Below are 20,484 nucleotides of genomic sequence, written 5' to 3' on the forward strand. Positions count from 1 at the left end.
TCTCAGGACGTCATTCCAGACGCCGAGGCGGAAAGTCTCCACCTCTTCATTCTTTGATTGGTTCCACGAATTGGTTCCCCGCCCCTTATCCGTTTGTCTATTAGGGGACCAGGTTACAAAAAAAATACATGCCTCTGTTTGGTTAGATCCCTTGTCAATCAAAAGCAAAACGTTGCTTCCTGTCTTGCTGGGTCTCAGAGCAGTTTCTGATAGAAGGTGAGTAGTGGCGGGTTCACATATTAAACATTGGGATTTATCCCCCTTTAATTTGTAGGAATTATACATACTAATCAACTACGGCAGGAATAAAACGCCTGGAATTGTGTATAGATGTAGAAGTTAATGCTTTCTCTTGTCCTCTGTGACCCTGAGTTCTAGATTACCTAACTCAATAATAACCGACGATCTACTAGTTCTTGCTGATGCACTAAAGCTGAACGTTTCAGAGTTATTAAACACTTCAGCTCATAAACGGATCCTTCGGCCCATCTAGTCTGTGCTGAACTGATATTTTGCCTAGTCCCATTGACCCGCGCGTGGACCAAAGCCCTCCATACCCTTCATGTACTTATCCAAACTTCCCTTAAACTTTGGAATCACACCCGCATCGATCACTTCCTCTGGTAACTCGTTTCACATTCGCATCACACCGAGTGAAGAAGTTCCCATTCAGGTTAGCCTTAAATATTTCTTCTTTCACCCTAATCCTGTCACCTAGTTCTAGTCTCACCCAAACTCTATGGAAACAAGCGTGCTGCTTGCATTTTTATCCCATCTGGAACCCTCATGAAGTCGTATACCTCTATCAAATTTCCCCTCCAGAGAGTAACATACCCAGCAGTAGTAAATCAGTGACCCTCTCATTACCTCCATGACTCTTAATGCCCCTCATGTGATTGCTATACCTTTAAACAACTCACGGAGTTTATGAGATGGTAAACTACCCACCGTGGATCAGTACTGAAGAAGCCTATCGGATAAATGGCAAAACGTCTTCTACACAACACAGCAAGTCCAGCTGCCTTGATTTAACACTGCTTTAATACAATGACCTGGATGACTGAGAACCTTCTTAGGCACACTCCATAACCATAAGACTATAAGATACAGGAGCAGTAGTAGGCTGTTCGGCCCATCGAGTCTGCTCCACCATTCAATCATGGACTGATCCAATTCTTCCGGTTATCTCCACTCCCTTGCCTTCTCCCCATACCCTTTGATGCCCTGGCTAATCAAGAACCTGTCCATCTCTGCCTTAAATACACCCAATGACTCGGCCTCCACAGCCACTCGTGGCAACAAATTCCACAGATTTATCACCCTCTGGCTGAAGTAATTTCTCCGCATCTCAGTTGTAAATGGTTGTCCTTCAATTCTGAAGTTGTGCCCTCTTGTCCTAGACTCCCCTACCGAGGGAAATAACTTTGCCATAACTAATCTGTTCAGGCCTTTAAATACACCAGAGAATAAGTTTCTAATATATTTAACTTTAACCTATAACTCTTAAAATCCCTGCAGTACCCTTGTAAAATTTCCCTGAACTCTTTCAATCTTATTGAAATCTTTCTTGAAGGTAGGTGACCAGAAGTGCACATAATACTCCAAACTTAGTCTCACCAATGTCTCATACAACTTCAACATTACCTTCCAATACCTGTGCTCAGTACTTTGACTTATGAAGGCCAGTATGTCAAAAGCTCTCTTGGTAATCTTATCTACCTGTGACATCAGGTTTAGTTGATGGTATTGGACAGGATTTGGCAAGTGTGGATTGGGACAGATTGCTTTCTGGTAGATGGGAGGCCTTCAAGAGTCTCATATGAGAATAGTGTTTATATATTCCTGTTGAAATAAAAAACAAGGTTTCAAGAGATATTGAGGCTTTGTTTAAGAAGGAGGAGGAAATGCATAGCATAAGGTTCTTGCAAGGAATTATGGATCTGTACTAGATCACCCTGTTCTAGTACATTTCTAGGTGCCTTATCATTCACTGTGTAAGCCTTTCCCTGTTTTTTCATCCCAAAGTGCAACACCTCACACTTGTCTGCATTCAATTCCATCTGCCATTTTTTTTTAGTCCATTTTCCTAGCTGGTCCAGATTATCCAGCAAGGTTTGATAGCCTTCCTTGCTATCCACTAATGCTCCCAATCCTGGAGTCGCCAGCGAACTTGCTGATTCAGTTTACCACATTATCATCCGGATCGTTGATATGTAAACAAACAAGAATGAAGCCAGTACTGAACCCTGCGGCACACCACCAGTCACAGGCCTCCAGTCATTGAAACAACCATCTACTACCACCCTCTCGCTTCCTCCAACAAACCAATGTTGGATCCAATCTATATCTTATCCTGAATGCCAAGCGACTAGACCTTCTTGACCAACTTCACAAACAGCCTTGCTAAAGTCCATGTAAACAACATCTAATTTTCTAACTTACTTAGAAATAAAATCAATGTGCTAAAAGTTAATAATTCTTAGTCCTGATTCAGTTAGCAAAGTTCTGTCTCTTGATTCAGAAGACTTTGGATCCAGTTTCCATTCTGGTTCTAATAAAGGGCATTTGTCCTGAAGCATTAACTGGATTTGCTTTCCACAGGTTCCTTTTCAATAGACTAACTGAGCGTTCCCATTCTAGAAACTTGAGCATGTTGTCCCAGGACCTAGGTAGAGCATTACTGAATGGTAGCTTGACAATATGTGCTGCCATCATTTGGATAAACTATTTCACTGCTCTGTTAAATGGGTCTAAAAGATTGTGTTACTGTTCTTCAGCCCAATACCCCTACTGGGGCACAGGTCACCAACAACATCTCATCAGAGTCCTCTTTCTTGGGCCAATCCCACAAGTAGCCCATCTTATACGAATATTCTTCCTCTCCCAGGAATGATGTCTTCAGAGTTTCTGTATCTGTGGGTTTTTAACATGATGGGGTTGCTAGCCCTGTGCCTAACCCTCCTCCTGGGGCCATCCATGGCAGAGTTGATCTAAAACATCTAAATTTTGCAGAAAAGCAGGCCAATATTTATCCCTTACTCAGTATTATGTTATACAACAATTTGTGTAGTGATCCCCACATTGCTGGCCTTGGGAACGGATGTGCAAATGTTCCCCATTTCACAGAAACTATTCAGCATAACTCAGTGTCCTAAGTTCATGAAGGGCATTAAAAAAAAAAGCAAGTTTCTATCTTGGGTCAGGAATCCTGGACGCGATGAAGTTAAAAGCTTTGGAAAAAATGTAGGTGACAATTGAGTTCAAGTTTACTTGAGAGAAATGAAAACAAATGAAATGTGATTAAAACATGAATAAGTAACAAAAAATGTTGGAAATCCTCAGTAGCTCAGGCAGCGTCTTGGAGAGAGAACCAGAATTATTTTGTGTCTTTTACATAGCCAAGTTTCCACCGAAATGTCATATTTGTGTATTCACAAAACTCAAAATTTCCATGAGCAGATTTATTGGTGTTATAGGACTATATGTTCTTTACGTTAAATAAATCTACTGAAGAGCAGGATGTTGGTGCAGTTTTGAGTTTGTTGCGAAATCAGTTCAATGTGGAGTCTAGATAAAAAGATAGAGTTAACTCCGCACTAAACTGATACCAAAATCTAGAAACTCACTTTCCAGGATTCTATAATAACAGATAATTAGTTTAATTATTTAGTTATTTGTTTGTTTTGTATTTGTCTTCATTTGTATATTGATTGTCAGGATGGTGTTTATTGACTAGAGCTCAGTGTTTAACACCATCATTCCTTAAGTCCTGAGCTAAAGTCAATGAACAGCATTCTGACATCGAATAGCTACAGAACCTGAGCCTCTGTACCAACCTCTGCAACTGGATCCTCAACTTCCCAACTGTTAGATCGCAATCTATGTGAATTGGAAATAGCACCTCCACCTTGCTGACAATCAACACTGGTGCACCTCAGGGATGTGTGCTTAGCCCACCACTCCACTCACTCTATACCCATGACTGTGAGGCTAGGCACAGTTCAAATGCCATCTATAAATTTGCTGATGATACAACCATTGTTGGCAGAATCTCAGATGGAGGTAAGAGGGTGTACAGGAGTGAGATATACCAGCTAGTTGAGTGGTGTCGTAGCAACAACCTGGCACTCAATGTCAGTAAAACAAAAAAGTTGATTGTGGACTTCAAAAAGGGGTAAGACCGGAGAATTCAGACCAATCCTCATAGAGGAATCAGAAGTGGAGAGAGTGAGCAGTTTCGAGTTCCTGGGTGTCAAGATCTTTGAGGATCTAACCTGGTTCCAACATATCAATCCACCTATAAAGAAGGCAAGACAACAGCTATATTTCAGGAGGAGTTTGAAGAAATGTGGTTTGTCACCTAAAACACTTGAAAATTTCTTCAGATGTACTGTGGAGGGGATTCTGACAGGTGGCGTCACTGTCTGGTATGGGGAGGAAGGGCCACTTCACAGGACCGAAATAAACCACAGAAAGTTGTAAAATTATTCAGCTCCATCATGGGTACTAGCTTCACTTGTATCCAAGATATCTTCAAGGAGCAGTGCCTCAAAAAGGCGACGTCCATTATTAAGGACCGTCACCACCCAGGACGTGCCCTCTTCTCATTGTTATGATCAAGAAGGAGGTACGCACGCTCAGCAATTCAGGAACAGTTCCCTCCCCTCTTTTGACTGCTTTCTAAATGGACATTGAACCCATGAACACTACCTCACTTTTTTATTATTTTTCTGTTTTTTTGCATTATTATTTTTAATATAACTATTTAATATACATATATATTTAATTTTTATTAGTTTTTTAAATACATTTTCTACATAACTACAGATAAAAACCCCCAGATCAAAATGAAGAACATTGATACAGTGCAAAAATATACAATAATAATATGATACAAAGAAAGATAATTGAGAAAGCACCCAAATTGAAGACATGTAAAATTAGTATCCTCCCCAAGCCCCGCAAGAAAAAAGAACTCCAGACCAACCTCAACACAATATAGAGAATATAAATCAGGACATTCAAACCCCCAAAACTGTAAATACACTTAGCAACAGAAGATACTAATGCCTACTACCAAAAAAAAAGGAGCTGAAAGCAAGGGACCGAAAAAAAACCTCAGTCAAGAGGAAGGTTATGAAAGTACTCAATAAAAGGTCCCCAGACCTTATGGAACTTTAAGTCCGAATTAAGAACTGAATAGTGAATTTTTTCAAGGTCTAAGCAGGTCATAATATCGTTAAGCCATTGAGCATGCGTGGGCGGGGCAACATCTCTCCATCTAAGGAGGATTAAACATCTAGCCAGGAGAGAGGCAAAAGATAATATTCGACACTTAGTCGAACTCAGACGTAAATCTGTCTCACCCCAGAAACCGAACAAAGCAATTAAAGGGTTAGGTTCTAGGTGGTGATTCAGAATATACAATAACGTTATGAAGACATCTTTCCAAAATTTCTCCAAGCTAGGACAAAACCAGTACATATGAATGAGAGAGGCCTCACCCCTTTTGCATTTATCACAAAGCGGACTAATGTTAGGGTAAAATCGAGATAATTTAGATTTAGACATATGGGCTCTATGAACAATCTTAAACTGTAAAAGGCAATGGCAAGCACAAAGAGAGGTTGAATTAACCGATTTGAGAATCGAGTCCCAAGTCTCATCAGATAAGGAGGTATTTAAATCATGCTCCCATGCCATTTTAATTTTATCCACAGGGACACATCGTAAGGCTGCTAATTTATCACGAATAAATGATATTAAAACTTTACCTAGTGGATTAATAGAAAGTAATAAGTCCATAACATTTTTCTCAGACATTTCAGGGGAGTTAGGAATTAGGAATAATAAAGTGTCTAATTTGGAGATATCTAAAAAAATGAGCATTGGGCAAATTGAACTTAGCAGAGAGTTGTTGAAAAGAAGCGAAGCGATTATCAATAAAAAGATCTTCAAAATGTCTAATGCCCTTCCTATACCAATCCTGGAATGCTGAGTCATGCGTAGTAGGTAAAAAAAGGTGATTATGTAAGATAGGGCTAGATAAGGAAAAACCATGGAAACCATAAAATTTCCTAAACTGAGCCCATATACGCAAAGTGTGTCTAACAAGAGGATTAACTATTAATCTGGACAAACTGCTAGGGAGTACAGAGCCAAGAAATGCAGAGATAGATAATTCTTTAGTGGAGTTCAACTCCATTGCCACCCAATTAGGGCACTTGGGTTGGCCATGGAAAAAAGACCAAAAGGTAGCACAACGTATATTGGCTGCCCAATAATATAATCAAAAGTTAGGTAAAGCCATGCCACCCTCTTTTTTAGATTTTTGGAGATAAACTTTATTAATTCTAGAGTGCTTATTCTTCCACAGATATGACATAAATATAGAGTCTAAGGAATCAAAAAAAGATTTAGGAATAAAAATTGGGATTGATTGAAACAAATATAAAAGTTTAGGGAGAACATACATTTTAACTATGTTAATCCGACCTACCAAAGACATAGATAGAGGTGACCATTGTAACAGACTCTGTTTTATAGTATATGAAAGATTGGCAAAATTTTCACAAAAGAGATCTTTAAACTTCCTTATGACTGTAATCCCAAGATAAGTAAATTGATTATGAACTACTTTAAAAGGGAGATCACGAAATGTTAATTCTTGTGCTTCTTTATTAATTGGGAAAAGTTCACTCTTATGTAAATTAAGTTTATATCCAGAGAACTGGCTAAACTGGTCAAGCAGTGAAAACATTGGAAGTAAGGATGTAGATGGATTTGAAAGAAAAAGTAATAAGTCATCAGCATAAAGAGAAACTTTATGCTCAACACCCCCTCTCCAAATCCCAGTCAATTCAGGACAATTTCAAAATGCTATCGCCAAAGGTTCTATAGCCAAATCAAAGAGAAAGGGACTTAAAGGGCATCCCTGACGGGTGCCACGTTTGAGGTTAAATAACTGGGATTTCTGAAAATTAGTTAAAACGGAGGCAGTAGGACACACATACAGCAATTTGATCCAAGAGATAAAACTTTGACTGAAGTCAAATTTTTCTAAAACTGCAAAAAGGTAGTTCCACGATCAAATGCTTTCTCCGCATCGAGGGAAATAACGCATTCAGGAATCCCAGTTGGAGGTGAATATAAAATGTTAAATAAACGCCAAATGTTAAAAAAAGGAAGACGGTTTTTAATAAAACCAGTTTGATCCTCAGAAATAATAGAGGGTATAACAGTTTCTAATCTATAAGCCAAAACTTTGGCCAAGATTTTAACATCAACATTAAGCAAAGAAATTGGCCTATACGAGGAACACTCTGTTGGGTCTTTACCCTTTTTTAATAAAAGAATAATAGATGCCTCATTAAAAGAGGGTGGCAATTTACCGTAATTAAACAAATCAGATAATACTGAGAATAACTGAGCAGAAAGAAGTGAAGAGAATGATTTATAAAATTCTACGGGGAACCCATCAGGTCCAGGAGATTTCCCTGAAGACAATGCAGAAATTGCAAAAGATATTTCTTCTGATGATATAGGCGCATTAAGTTTGGCTTTAGAATCAGATGAAAGCGAAGGAATATTCAGGTTATTTAAAAAATGATCAACAGAGATATTGTCATTCAAAGATTCAGAGGAATAAAGTCGAGAATAGAAAATTTTAAATGCGTCATTGATTTCTAAATGATCCGATGTAAAGTCTCCATTCTCCTTCCAGATCTTTGTAATATGTTGTTTGGCTTTGGAACGCCTCAGCTGATTGGTTAGAAATTTACCAGATTTGTCACCATGAATATAAAAGTGACTCTTACTTACAAGAAGTTGGCGTTCGACAGGTTGAGTAGACAGAAGATTAAATTTAGCTTGAAGTTCTACACGCTTCTTGTATAATTCAGGATTCTTAGTTTGAGCATATAGTTGATCCAATTCTTTAATCTGATTAATGAGGTCTAATCGATCTGCACAGGACTTTCTATTAAGATTTGCTGTATAGGAGATTATTTGACCCCTCAAGTATGCTTTCATGGCATCCCAGACAATCTGGGATGACACTTCAGGTGATGTATTGTTGCTAAAGTAAAAGGTTATCTGATCCTTAATAAATTTTAGAAAATCATCATCCGATAATAGAGTCGAATCAAACCGCCAATGTTTATTCCTCTGAGGGAGATCAGGAAAATTTAAAGACAGAGTAATTGGGGCAAGGTCAGAAATCAGTATACTCTGATAATCACAAGAATAGACAAATGGAATGAGTTGATTATCGAGTAAGAAGTAGTCAATTCTAGTAAAGGTATGGTGAACATGTGGAAAAAAAAGAATAATCTCTCTCAGTAGGATGAAGCAAACGCCATATATCAGAGATACCATAATTAGAGAGAAATGATTGAATAGCTAAGGCAGATTTAGTAGGTAGTCTAGTAACAGAGGACGATCGATCCAAATTAGGATCTAACCAACAATTGAAATCACCACCCAGTATAAGAGAGTATGAGTTTAAGTCTGGTAGTGAGGAGAAAAAATGTTCAAAAAAATTAACATCATCAAAATTGGGGGCATACAGGTTTGCTCGTACAACTTTAGTATTATATAGTTTACCAGAAACAATAATAAAATGGCCATTTGTATCAGATACCTTATTATGGAGTTCAAAAGGAATATTTGAGTTAATAAGGATGGAGACCCCCCCCCTAGCTTTGGCGGCAAAGGATGAATGAAAATGCTGACCCGCCCACTTTGACAGAAGCCGGGAGTTATCAAAACAACGAATATGAGTTTCTTGAAGGAAAGCAATGTCAGCTTTGAGTTGTTTAATATGTGAGAAGACCTTCCTTCTTTTAACAGGGTGATTCAATCCCTTTACATTCCAGCTCACAAATTTAAGTGTATTAACCATTATCAATTGTTAGTGCATAAAAGGCAGCAGGCATATAAAAAGTCAAACAGTACAATAACAGTCTGGGAGCAAAAATGTAAACATAGATCCGTAGAATCAAAACAGAGACATGTCCTGAATAACAAAGGAAAGCAAAAGAAACAGTGAGTAGTGTTGGAACTGGAGAAGCCACCCCACCCTCGCAACCCAAAACTAGACGGCTACCTAAAAAAGCAGCTAGCTCTACCAAAAAAAATTAACCCAAGTATGACTTCCAGTTCTGTGTCATTATCAACAGTTCTGTATAAATACCTTAGCAAATGGTAACTAGTTTATGCACTAGAAAACATAATTACAAATAGGAACAACTTCAACAGAAGTATAAAACATAATACAAAGAAAATCAGAAGAAAACCAAAACTAACCTACCCGCGAAAAATTATAGAAGATTAAAAGAAAAAAAAAGGTGGAAGAAAAGGAGGAAATTATAGATTCGAAGAGAGTACTTATCAACCATTTACAGAAAAAAAAAGCAAAACTTAAACTATGAATCAACCAATCAATCAATAAAAACTCCAAACCTCCAAAACAAGATAGAGTCAATTGTAGATCTCTATAAATAAAGTTATACAAGAATAAAGTAGATTACACAAGTACAATCTAAACGTCCGCAGGGCAACATTAAACTCAGATTATCTATGTAGAAAAAATGCACCAAGTCCAGGGAGAGATTGTCTACAGCCCTTAGAGTTTGAATAGATAATGTCTGAATTATTCATGTAAATTCTGAGTCCGGAAAAAATAGCTTTACTACGAGAGGTACTTATCCACCATTTTAGAAAGTCAAACCGGTTCCGAAGAAGACGGGATGGCCGGAAGACTTCCAACAAATGTCTCAGCCTCCTTCACTGATTTAAACCACTTATAATCTCCAGTAGTAAGCGTAATTCGAAGATCGGCTGGGTTTTGAAGGGAGGGTCTGAGTCCGCGATCAAAAAGCACTTTCATTACACCTTTGAACTCAGCACGCATCTTCAGAACCTGGGGGGCAAAATCCTCCACAAAACGAATGACTGTATTTTGAAAAGCAAAAGTACCTCTGCGGCGTGCCTCCATAATCAAACGGTTTTTCACCTGGTATTGATGAAAGCACAAAATTACCGGTCGTGGACGGGATCCCAGAATTGCACGGGGAACGTAGATGCTGTGTGCCCTTTCAAGCTCAGGTGGAGTCGGAGAAAATTCTTTCCCAAAAATCTCAGAGAAAATCGGAAAAAAATTTCACGGTGGAGCCCTGTTCAGTGGCCTCTGGCAAACCAAGAATTCGTAGATTGCAACGTCTGCTCTGGTTTTCAAGATCCACCATTTTGGAAAAAAGTTTACTGTTCTTCTCCTCTAGGTTGGAGCAGAGAGTTTCAAGATATTGAACTCAGCGTTTTAAATCTTCAGAAGTTAAGTCAATGCGAGATAAATGTTCAGCATGTTCGTCCACTCTAGCGTTGATCCGATCCAATTTGGCATCCAGCTGGTTGAAAGAAGTTCTAAATTCCTTTAAAATATCTTGTCGATGTTGTTCCAAAGCAGCGAGAATGTCAGCCGGCAAAGCCGTAGAAGTTTCCTTTTTCCCGGTTTTAGTACTTTTGGTAGCCATTATAAGATAGATGTGTTCGCAGGCAAGTAAAAGAGACCTAATAAAATACCTAACTAAGGTTTAAGAATGGAGACATATAGTGCAAAGATAGGGAGAATGACGGAGCAAAAGTTCGGAGCAGCTAAACAATCGCCATCTTACCGGAAGTCTATATATACTTAATCTAATTCATTTTTTTCTGTATTATGTATGGCATTTTACTGCTGCTAGTAATTTAACAAATTTCATGACATATGCCATTGATATTAAACCTGATTCTGGTTGAAGTCTTTTCTTCCCACCACCGACCCCCATTTCCTTCAAGCACTGTTGGCATAGGTAAGGCTGGTGTTTTTTGCACTTTCTCGGCCATTTCATGAGGCTATTGTAGCTCTGCAGTCACAAGGACGCTAAATGCAACGGAATATCAGATTTTCTACCCTAAAAGACTTAATGATCCAGACTTCATAGACACAAGAGATTCTGTAGATGCAGCAAATCTTGAGCAACACACACAAAATGATGGAGCAAGTCTGCAGTCCAGGCAGCATCAATGGAGGGGAATAAACCATCGACATTTCTGGCTGAGACTCTTCTGGTGAGAGTTTTTATTTTGTTTTATTTAGAGATACAACAGAGTAACCAGCCAGGGATCTCAGCTGAAATGTCAGTTGTTTATTCCCCCCCCATAGATGCAGCCTGTTGTGCTGAGTTCCTCCAGCATTTGCTCATAAGCCAGGTTGTTATTCATGATCAGATTTACTGATCCGAGTTTATCCATTCCTGCTATTTAACTACATGAGTTTGCACTCCCCCGCTTGATGTGGAGGTGGGGAGTTTGTTAGACCATAAGACACAGGGGCAGAATTAGGTCATTTGGCCCACTGAATCTGCTCCGCTGTCCCATTGTGGCTGATGAATTATCCTTCTCAAACCCATTCTCTTACCTTCTCCCTGTTATGTTGGATGTGTTACTAATTAAGAACATATCAACCTCTGCTTTAAATGTACCCAATGATTTGCCTCCACAGCTGCCTGTGGCAACTAATTCCACAGATGCACAAGCCTCTGGCTACAGAAATCCCTCATCATCTCTGTTCTAAAGGGATTCCATGTATTCTGAGGCTGTGCCCTCTGGTCCTAGACTCCCCCATGAGAGGAAGCATCCTTTCTACATCCATTCTTCCAAAGGCCTTTCAATATTCAATAGGTTTCAATTAGGCCACCACCACCCTCCACTTCATTCTTCTAAACTCCAGTGATGATAGGCCCAGATCTATCAAACGCTCCTCATACGCTAACTCTTTCGTTCCCTGAACCACCTCTGAACCCTCTCCGTTCTTAGATAAGGGGCCCAAAACTGCTCGCAATACTCTAAGTGCAGTCTGTTGGGGGTGTTTAACTTATTTATCCAAGAGTTTAGTCTTGACCTTTTGATAAAGTTGAGTAACATAAATGTCATTCTCTGCACTCCCAACAAGAGGAATATTCTTGCCATTCTATCAGTAGCTGGCTCACTCTCACCTGCAAATGCAACTTGTTGATCGTAATGTAAGAATAATTTTGTTGACGATAATGTCTATTGATCATGTGCAGCTCTGACTTTTCCAGCAGCAAGCTTTTTAACTCCTGGTATCATTATAAGGGATCAACTTCCTGGCTTGCGACTGTAAACAGATATGCACCCCGACCTTTCACCACACCTGCATTCAGAGGAGTGTAACATTGTCATTCAACGCCTGCAGCAGTGCCATAAAGAAGTGAGTATAACTGGTGCGCTTTCATTTTTAAAAGTTTAAAGGCCTTTACTGCTCCTGTTTTGGGCAGGTTACAGAATATTCTTGTTACTGCTAATGCCCACCCTGCCTACCTGCTAATCTCACGCACTTGCATGTCAACCCACTGTCCCTTCCTGTCCAGAAGATGTGAATGGTGGTGGGATCTCACTGGGGCTGGCGGAAACTCTGAGAGGATGAGGCTGGTGGGGTGGAAGGTAGGGACCAGGGAGCTCTATCTTTGTTCTGATCGTGAAAGCAGATGTGCAGGAAGAAGAGGAAATGCAGTTGAGAGCCCCAGTCAGGTGGAAAACCTCATTTCAGGAGAAGGGAGCTCACATTATGGACATCAGAGTGGAGAAACTCATCACTGGACCAAAGGTGACGGAGAAGAACAAACTGTGGGAGAAAATGAACAGAACATAGAAAACTAAAACACAGTGCAGTCCCTGCGGCCCACAGTGTCGTGCTGACCTTTTTACCTACTCCAAGATCAATCTAATCCTTCCCATCCACTTTTCTATTAACCACATTCCTACCTAAGAATTTCATAAATAACCCTAATTATTCTGCCTCTACCACTAGCCCTGGCAGGTCATTCCGTGCAAACACCACTCTGTGGGGGAAAAAAAAATTACCTCTGACATCTCCCACCCATACTTTCCTTCAACTGCCTTAGAATTATGTGGTCTCGTATTGCCATTTCCACCCTGGGGAGTATGCCTCTTATCATCTTGTACATCTCTATCATGTCATCTCAATCTCCTCCTCTCCAAAGTGAAAAGCCCAAGCTCACTTAACCTACTGTTGTAAGACATGCTCTCTAATCCAGGCAGAATCCTGGTAAATCTCTGCCCTCTCTGAAGCTTCTACATCAGGGCAACCAGAATGAACACAATGCTTTACGTGGTTTTTATATAGAGCTGCAACATTCCTTCACAGCTCTTGAACTCAATCCCGATTAATGAAGAGTAACACAACATAACACTTTTTTAACCACCCGACCAACTTGTGCGGCACAAGTTGACATTGCCAAGAAGCTATGGACTTGCAAAAGATGCTGGTGATTATTCTATCTCCTGCAAAGGAGACAGATTGAGAGAATGAAAAGAGATCTCAGACTGACCACGTAAATGAGAGTGGGGTGGAACCTGGCTGGTAATGTGGTGAAACTTTTGTTTTTTTTGGGGGTAGCAGGCACCAATGCATTCGTCAGTTTATCAGAGGAAGAGTTGGCAGAACGGTCCTGTGTTCTACAAAGATACAGGTGTAGCTGGAGTTGACAAGAGTTCCCATAACAAACCTAGAGCTGACGACAGTTCCCATAGCTACACCTAGAGCTGATGAGAGTTACCACAGCTACACCTAGAGGATATAGAGGAATGGACTGGGTGTGTTAGGACGTATGTGGGAAGGGAATGGACCGGGTATGTCGGGATGTAAGTGGGAAGGGAATGCTGGAGGAACTCAGTAGTCAGGCAGCATTTAGGGAGAGGAATAAAGTTGACATTTTGGGCCAAGACCCTTCATCAGGACTGGAAAGAAAGAGGAGAAAAGCTTGGATCTTCCTCCAGCATTGCGTTTGTTACCAAACATCAAACCATTGTAAAATCAACACGTACAAACAAGCAGGATGAACTCAGCAGGTCGGGCAGCATCCGTTGAAATGAGCATTCCTTCTTCACCTCTCCTGCCCATCCCCTCCCTGCCTCCCCTCCCCCACTCCTTGATCTTTCCTTTGATTGGTTTTTCACCTGGCACCTTCCACCCTCCCCCCACCTTCTTTATAGGGCCCCTGCCCCCCCTCCTTCAGTCCTGACGAAGGGTCTCGGCCCGAAACGTTAACTGCTCATTTCAATGGATGCTGCCTGACCTGTTGAGTTCTTCCAGCTTTTGTACGTGTTGATTTGACCACAGCATCTGCAGTGTACTTTGTGTAAACCATTGTAAAAAATTTTGATAAGAAGTTATGAACAGTGTGCAAAGATTGTTCAAGTTTACTAAGATCCCTTCTCTCCCACAGCACAGTTTCATGAAGTTTCTGGGGAAATGTAATGATATAGACCGAGAGATGAGACATTGCTTAAGTGCAGAGGTAAGGTGATCTGGTTGGTTCTAGACTTTTTGATGTTGTTCCTTATTGAGAGAAAACAACACTTCATCAAAAAAAAGTTGTTTTTCAACATTTTATTCCTGTTTGTTTGATTCTTCCACATTCCTGTGCTTTCCTGTTTTGTCCCCATCGATGTCTCATGGCCTGTTTGAAGACTTTTCCAAACATCTGTCAGCTGGATTTGCCCATTTCATGTTTAATGATGACCACGTTGGTCTTTTATGTTGCAACGCTTTGCTGAATGATGGAAAGATCTTACTGCTCTGACACCAGGGCTGGATCGGTGAAGCTGGAAACCTGTGAGCACTCTCCTGTAACAGCTAGGATGTCAGGAAACTGAAAATTAAACTTGTATCTCTAAGTTTCCTTTATTCGCCAGATAAACCTGCAATTACTAGACAGCTCTAATGGGAACATGGGAAGCATTTCGGAGGACAGCTGTGTTGCCACATGGAGTTCAGGGACACAAGAGATTGCAGATGTTGAACTTGGAGCAGCAAACAGTCTGGCAGAGGACAGAGGAACTCAGCAGTTTAGACAGTATCTGTGGTGTGGGGGGAGGGGAGTGGTGAAGGAAGGAACTGGTGATATTTTGGGTTGAAACTCTGCACCAGGACTCAGTAATGCAGAGTTATAACCTGAAATATCAACAATTTCTTTCCATTTCCAACACCCCACTCCCCCAACCGGATGCTGCTTGACTTACTGAGTTTGTCCAGTAGATTGTTTGTTGCTAGAAATCAGTCTGGGCTTTTTGACATTGAAAGCCTCAGCTGAGCTCTGCACGTATTCAGAAGGAGCCAGATCTATTCCCAGTACAGACCCTTCAGCCTGCAATGTTGTGTTGACCTTCTAACCTACCCCAAGGCCTAACCCTTCCCTCCCACGTAGCCCTCCATTTTTCTTTCATCTATGTGCCTATATAGGCGTCCCTAATATATCTGCCTCTCCCGCCACTCCTGGCAGTGGATGACAGACACCTACCTCTGCCATCCCCCTAAATTGTCCTCCACTCACCTTTAAAGGCTGGCCTCCGGGAAAGTGCACTGGCTGTCCGTCCAATGCTTCTTATAATCTTATACACAACTAACAAGCCAACTCACATCCTCCTTCGCTCCAAAGAAAAAAGCCCTAGCTTGCTCAACTTTTTCCTCATAAGATGTACTCTCTAACCTAGGCAGCATCCTGGTTAATCTCCTCTGCACCTTAGCTGAGGCTTCATCATCCTTCCATGAGGTGACTAGAACTGAACACAATACTCCAAGTGTGGTCTAACCTCCTCTTTATTCTGGCTTCTTCCCCCTTTTCTCTCCAGTCCTGATGAAGGGTCTTGGTCTGCAACATTAACTGTTTATTCCTCTCCATAGATACTGCCTGACCTGCTAACTTCCTCCAGCATTGTGTGTGCGCTGGTCAAACCAAGGCGTTACAGAGCTGCGACATTACCTCACGGCTCTTGAACTCAATTGTCTGACCAAGGAAGATCAACAGCCTCTTAGCCATCCTGTTATTGACCAATTTTTGACCAATTCCTTTTCCTTGTAAGACTGGTTGTCAAACTGGGACAAGGATCCTTTCCATTCTGTGTATTCCAGCTCCCTGCCAGATAGGGGAAAATCTGCAGACGCTGGAAATCCAAAGCAACACGCACAAAATGCTGGAGGCACTCAGCGGGCCGGCAGCATCTCTGGAAAAGAGTAAACGGTCAACATTTTGGACCAAGACCCTTCATCAGGACTGGAAATTAAGGGGAGAAGTCAGAGTAGGGTGGTGGGAGGGGAGGGGAGGAAGAATTACAAGGTGGCAGGTGATGGGGGGCAGCAGGAGAAGGGGATGGGGGTGAAGTACCGTGGCAATGAGGCCACACTCAGATTGGAGGAGCAACACCTTATCTTCCATCAAGGTAGCCTCCAACTTGATGCTATGGACATGGATTTCTCAAGCTTCCAGTAATTACCCCCCCCCAGACATCCCACCCTGCAAAAACTCATTTCAGGGAGGTAGCACCATCAATTTGCGGGAGACTCCCTGGAGAGTTAGGATGTCTGCAATAGAGTAGCTCCTTAGCAGCCAGCCAGCTAGTTTCAATAACGTTAGCTCGGCTAATGAATGAATGACACCTGTTAAACTCACCTCAACATATCTTTTACATTTTAACCCACCATGGGCAATAGAAAAGCCACTGTTGCAAACAGTGCAGCGAGCAACACTCATTATTTTTGACCCCTGTTAGGCAGGAGTACACTTTAGTGTAGTCTGGGGTGAAGTACGTTTTATATTTTCTTTTTTTGGAACACTCTGCCATGGCGCTGTTGTGCTGTCTGTCTCTCTCTCTCGCTTGCTCGCTGTCAAAAAAAAATCGATTTCCAGAATATTGTACATAATTTGCGGGCGTCAGGGAGCTGCTATCAATATGCAGGAGACTCCAGGAACTTCCGGGAGAGTTGGGATGTCTGCCTCCCCCCCTCAACATTCCCCATTCCCATTTTCCTCTCTCACCTTCCCATCTCTTCCCTCTGGTGGAAATGGTCCATGGTCTTTTTTCCTCTCCTATCTGATTCCATCTTCTCCATCACTTTATCTCTTTCACCAATCAGCTTCTCAGTTCTTTACTTCACCCCCATCAACTTCTCCCTACCACTTTTTACTTCTTCCTTCTTTCCCCGGCTTTTTACTCTGACACCTCTTCCTTTCCAGTACTGAAAAAGGGTCTTGGTCCAAAACGTCGACTGTTTACTCTTTTCCATAGACGTGGTCTGGCCTGCTGAGTTCCTGCAGCATTTTGTGCGTGTTTCCCTGCCAGATAAACCAGTTTCCTTCAGGTTAGCTGTCCTTGCTTGGTTACCGTGCCTAAAATATGTTGTTGTTTTCTCTCAACTTTCAGCTGCAAGCCAAGAGAGCCAAAAGCAGAGAGCATGCTGCAAGGATGCAGAAGCGAATTAGCGAGGCTTCTGAGTGACTTTCCCCTTGGGCTGTGCATCCAAACCTGGATAGAGAACTGACTTCAAAACACCCCTGAGCACTGGAGATTCACAGAAGCTGTCGTCATGTTCTGTTCCAGTTTGCCAACTCATGGAATTACTCCAATTTTCATTATTTATGCCCAACCTCATTGGCTTATTGTCACTGGATTGTTACAAGACTTGAGTGCTAAAGATGATTAAACTCTATAAATTTTATACTGTGTCAGTGAAATGTCAGATCACTTGTGAGTATTTTTGGTAAGGCATTGATCTGCTCTCAGTGGTCCAATTCTGCCACCTGCTGGAGAGTGTTTGTGTTACAGAAGAAAGATTCCTTATGTTTTAATTCTAGCGATTCTTGGACAGGAAACGACTCAACATTATTCAATTTGACAAATCTGATAATTTTGACGGGCTCTATGAATGTGCATTTTACTATGAATATCTACCTTGTCCAAAAAAAGCAATTCATTTACATTATTGTTGTGTGGCAAATCGGCAGCATTTTGCTGATTTTCGTAGTATTTGACTGTTCTTTTTACAAGGCTGAATTACCAGCTTGACGCTCAACCCAATGTGGATGGAGGGTGTGCAAGGAGCTGACTGGATTTGAACTCAGGACCACTCACCTTGAAGTCTCATGCTGATGCCACTACACCACCAGCTGGTTACTTATATTACTATTCTATAACAAAATCTATAAATCTTGGGTGTGATATTTTCATTATTTCATTGTCTTTTATAGGGAAAAGTTTTCTTGTTCTACCTTAAGCCTCGTTCTAATTTTAAGGATCTTACTCTGACCCGTCATACCGGAGAAATATTGTTTCTCTCTCTACCTTCTGTGATTGCATCTAAACTTGCCAGACTCTGCATTGCTCTCATAATCCCACTGCAGTTCCCTCTGAAGGTCCTACCCCAAAAGATAAACTGGTTACACTATCAAATACTTTATTTAAACGTCTCAATAAAGTAAATTGTCCTTTCTCCCTAAATGGTAGGGGTTCCCAACCTGGGATTTACAAACTCTTTGGTTAATAGTAAGGCTCATTGGCATCAAAAAGGTTGGGCACCTCGGCTGGATAAGAATTCTCCTTATGACGATTAAGATCCACCTGGTAACATGGTGTGTGTTTTCTTTCTATTTCTCCCACTTGTGGAAGAGTCTGTTGTCCCCACATTGGCCTCAATAGCCATCTGAGAAGCTACAAAGTGTAGGTCACTCTGGATCACCATGAACTGCTGAAGGTGAGAGGACTGTTGTGGCTGTACACACAAAGGTCAAAGGAAATGTCACCTTATACCATCCTGAGGTTCATTTTCTTGCAGGCATTCACAGGAGATCAATGAATCAAAGAAAAACTGCACACAAAGACTGACAGACAAACAATGAGCAAAAAAGAGCCAACTGGGCAAATACGGAAAAAAAATCAAATAATAATAATAAATAGTAAATACATAATATTGAGAACATGAGTTGAAGAGTGTCTGTTTTGGAGAGCTACAATGTCTCCTGTGGCACCATGCCATCGGTTGTGTAGTGACTCTGGGACCTGTTATATTTACATTTGACCCTCTGGCCCTCTGTAACAGGATTCCAGTCAGTCCCATTCCTCAGCTCCCTCCCTCAAACTCAGCAAGAACATTCTACCCCCTTCCCCTTGTGTTTCACTAACTACACTTCCCTTTTGAAAGCAACAATTGAAGCTACAAAGTGATAAGAGCCCTACTTGGAATGGACAGCCAGCTACTTTTACCCCAGGACAGAAGAGGGTAGTACGAGAGGGCAAAATCTTATGGTGATTGGAGGGAAGTATAGTGGGGATGTCAGAGGTGAATTCTTGATACAGAGAGTGGCGAGTGTGGAACATGCTGCCAGAGGTGGTGATAGAAGCAGTTACACAGAAACATAGAAAACCTACAGCACAATACAGGCCCTTTGGTCCACAAGGTTGTGCCAAACATGTCCCTACCCTAGAAATTACTAGGCTTACCTCTAGCCCTCTATTTTTCTAAGCTCCATGTACCTATCCAAAAGTCTCTTAAAAGACCCCATTGTGTCCAGCTCCACCACCGTTGCCGGGACATTTACATTAGGAACATTTAAGAGACTCTTAGACAGAATCAGAATCAGGTTTAATATCACTGGCACATGTTGAGAAATTTATTGTTTTGTGGCAGCAGTTTACGGCAATACGTAAAAAACTAAAGTACCTTAAATGTGTGTGTATATATAATATGTTAAATAAAGAGTGCAGAAAGAGAAATGGAAAAAGGAGTGTTCTTGGGTTTAATGTCCATTCTAAAATCATATGGCAGAGGGGAAGAAGCTGTTCCTGAGGCATTGAGTGTGTTCCATTAGGCTTCTGTACTTCCTTCCTGATGGTGGCAATGAGAAGAGGGCATGTCCTGGATAATAGGGATCCCAAATGATGGAGATTGCCTTTTTGAGACTTCGCTCCTTGAAGACGTCCTGGATACGATGGAGTCTAGTGTCCACGATGGAGCTGACTGAGTTCACAACTTTCTGCAGCTTATTTCCATCCTGGACAGCGCCCACCCACCAATGCCAGACGGTGACACAGCTGGGCACATGGATAAATGAAAAACGGAGGGCTGTGAGGGAAGGGTTAAATTAAAAGAGTTCACAAGATCATGGGATGAAGGGCCTGCAGTGTTCTGTACCGTTCTTTATTCTATGTTCCCTGCCTGAAGTACATTTAGGCCTCATGTCACTCCTGCTCTTTTTTGCAATCACTTTAAATCAACATCCTTTGGGTCTTTACTCTTCTGCCAATTAGCAGTTGACTGTCTGGATCCTTCAGGACTTTGAACATCATCTCTAACGTCAGCGCATAATAGCCCCTCCTGTCCATCCACATGACTGACGCCTCTCGTCCCTGGAACCATTTCTGTTCATCTTGTAACCATTTTTACGATCCTCTTGCCTTCACGGAATTGGATGCCATATTCTAACAGCTGTGGAACCTGTGGTACAAGGACGTCTGCCAATGGCTTTGTCCTGGGGCCATTGCAGGTGTTATATCAGCATAAATTTATCTTATTTATACAAGATAGAAACAACATTGAATTCTTTATTTACCTAAATGCAAACTTGCCAA

The 20,484-nt window shown here is 41.3% G+C and overlaps 2 protein-coding genes across 8 annotated transcripts in view; one reads left to right on the top strand and one right to left on the bottom strand.

Annotated features, from left to right (window-relative positions):
* cenpn (centromere protein N) overlaps positions 1-20,484 on the bottom strand; it is a 113,288-nt gene that overhangs the window by 21,175 nt on the left and 71,629 nt on the right. The gene's annotated exons all lie outside the window — the stretch shown is intronic.
* cmc2 (C-x(9)-C motif containing 2) lies at positions 113-18,833 on the top strand. Of its 4 annotated transcripts, none has more exons than XM_059993248.1 (4): positions 113-216; positions 12,157-12,271; positions 14,310-14,381; positions 17,284-18,833. In XM_059993248.1, exons 2-4 carry the CDS (start codon positions 12,191-12,193, stop codon positions 17,356-17,358), a joined length of 228 nt encoding a protein of 75 aa, XP_059849231.1. In that variant the 5' UTR covers positions 113-216; positions 12,157-12,190; the 3' UTR covers positions 17,359-18,833. The 4 variants fall into 4 exon arrangements, with proteins under 4 accessions (XP_059849231.1, XP_059849229.1, XP_059849232.1 ...); XM_059993246.1 differs by having other exon boundaries at positions 142-216; positions 12,108-12,271; XM_059993249.1 differs by having other exon boundaries at positions 169-216; positions 12,126-12,271.

The sequence above is a fragment of the Hypanus sabinus genome, chromosome 17, assembly GCF_030144855.1.
Source record: "Hypanus sabinus isolate sHypSab1 chromosome 17, sHypSab1.hap1, whole genome shotgun sequence".
Lineage (NCBI taxonomy): Eukaryota > Metazoa > Chordata > Chondrichthyes > Myliobatiformes > Dasyatidae > Hypanus > Hypanus sabinus.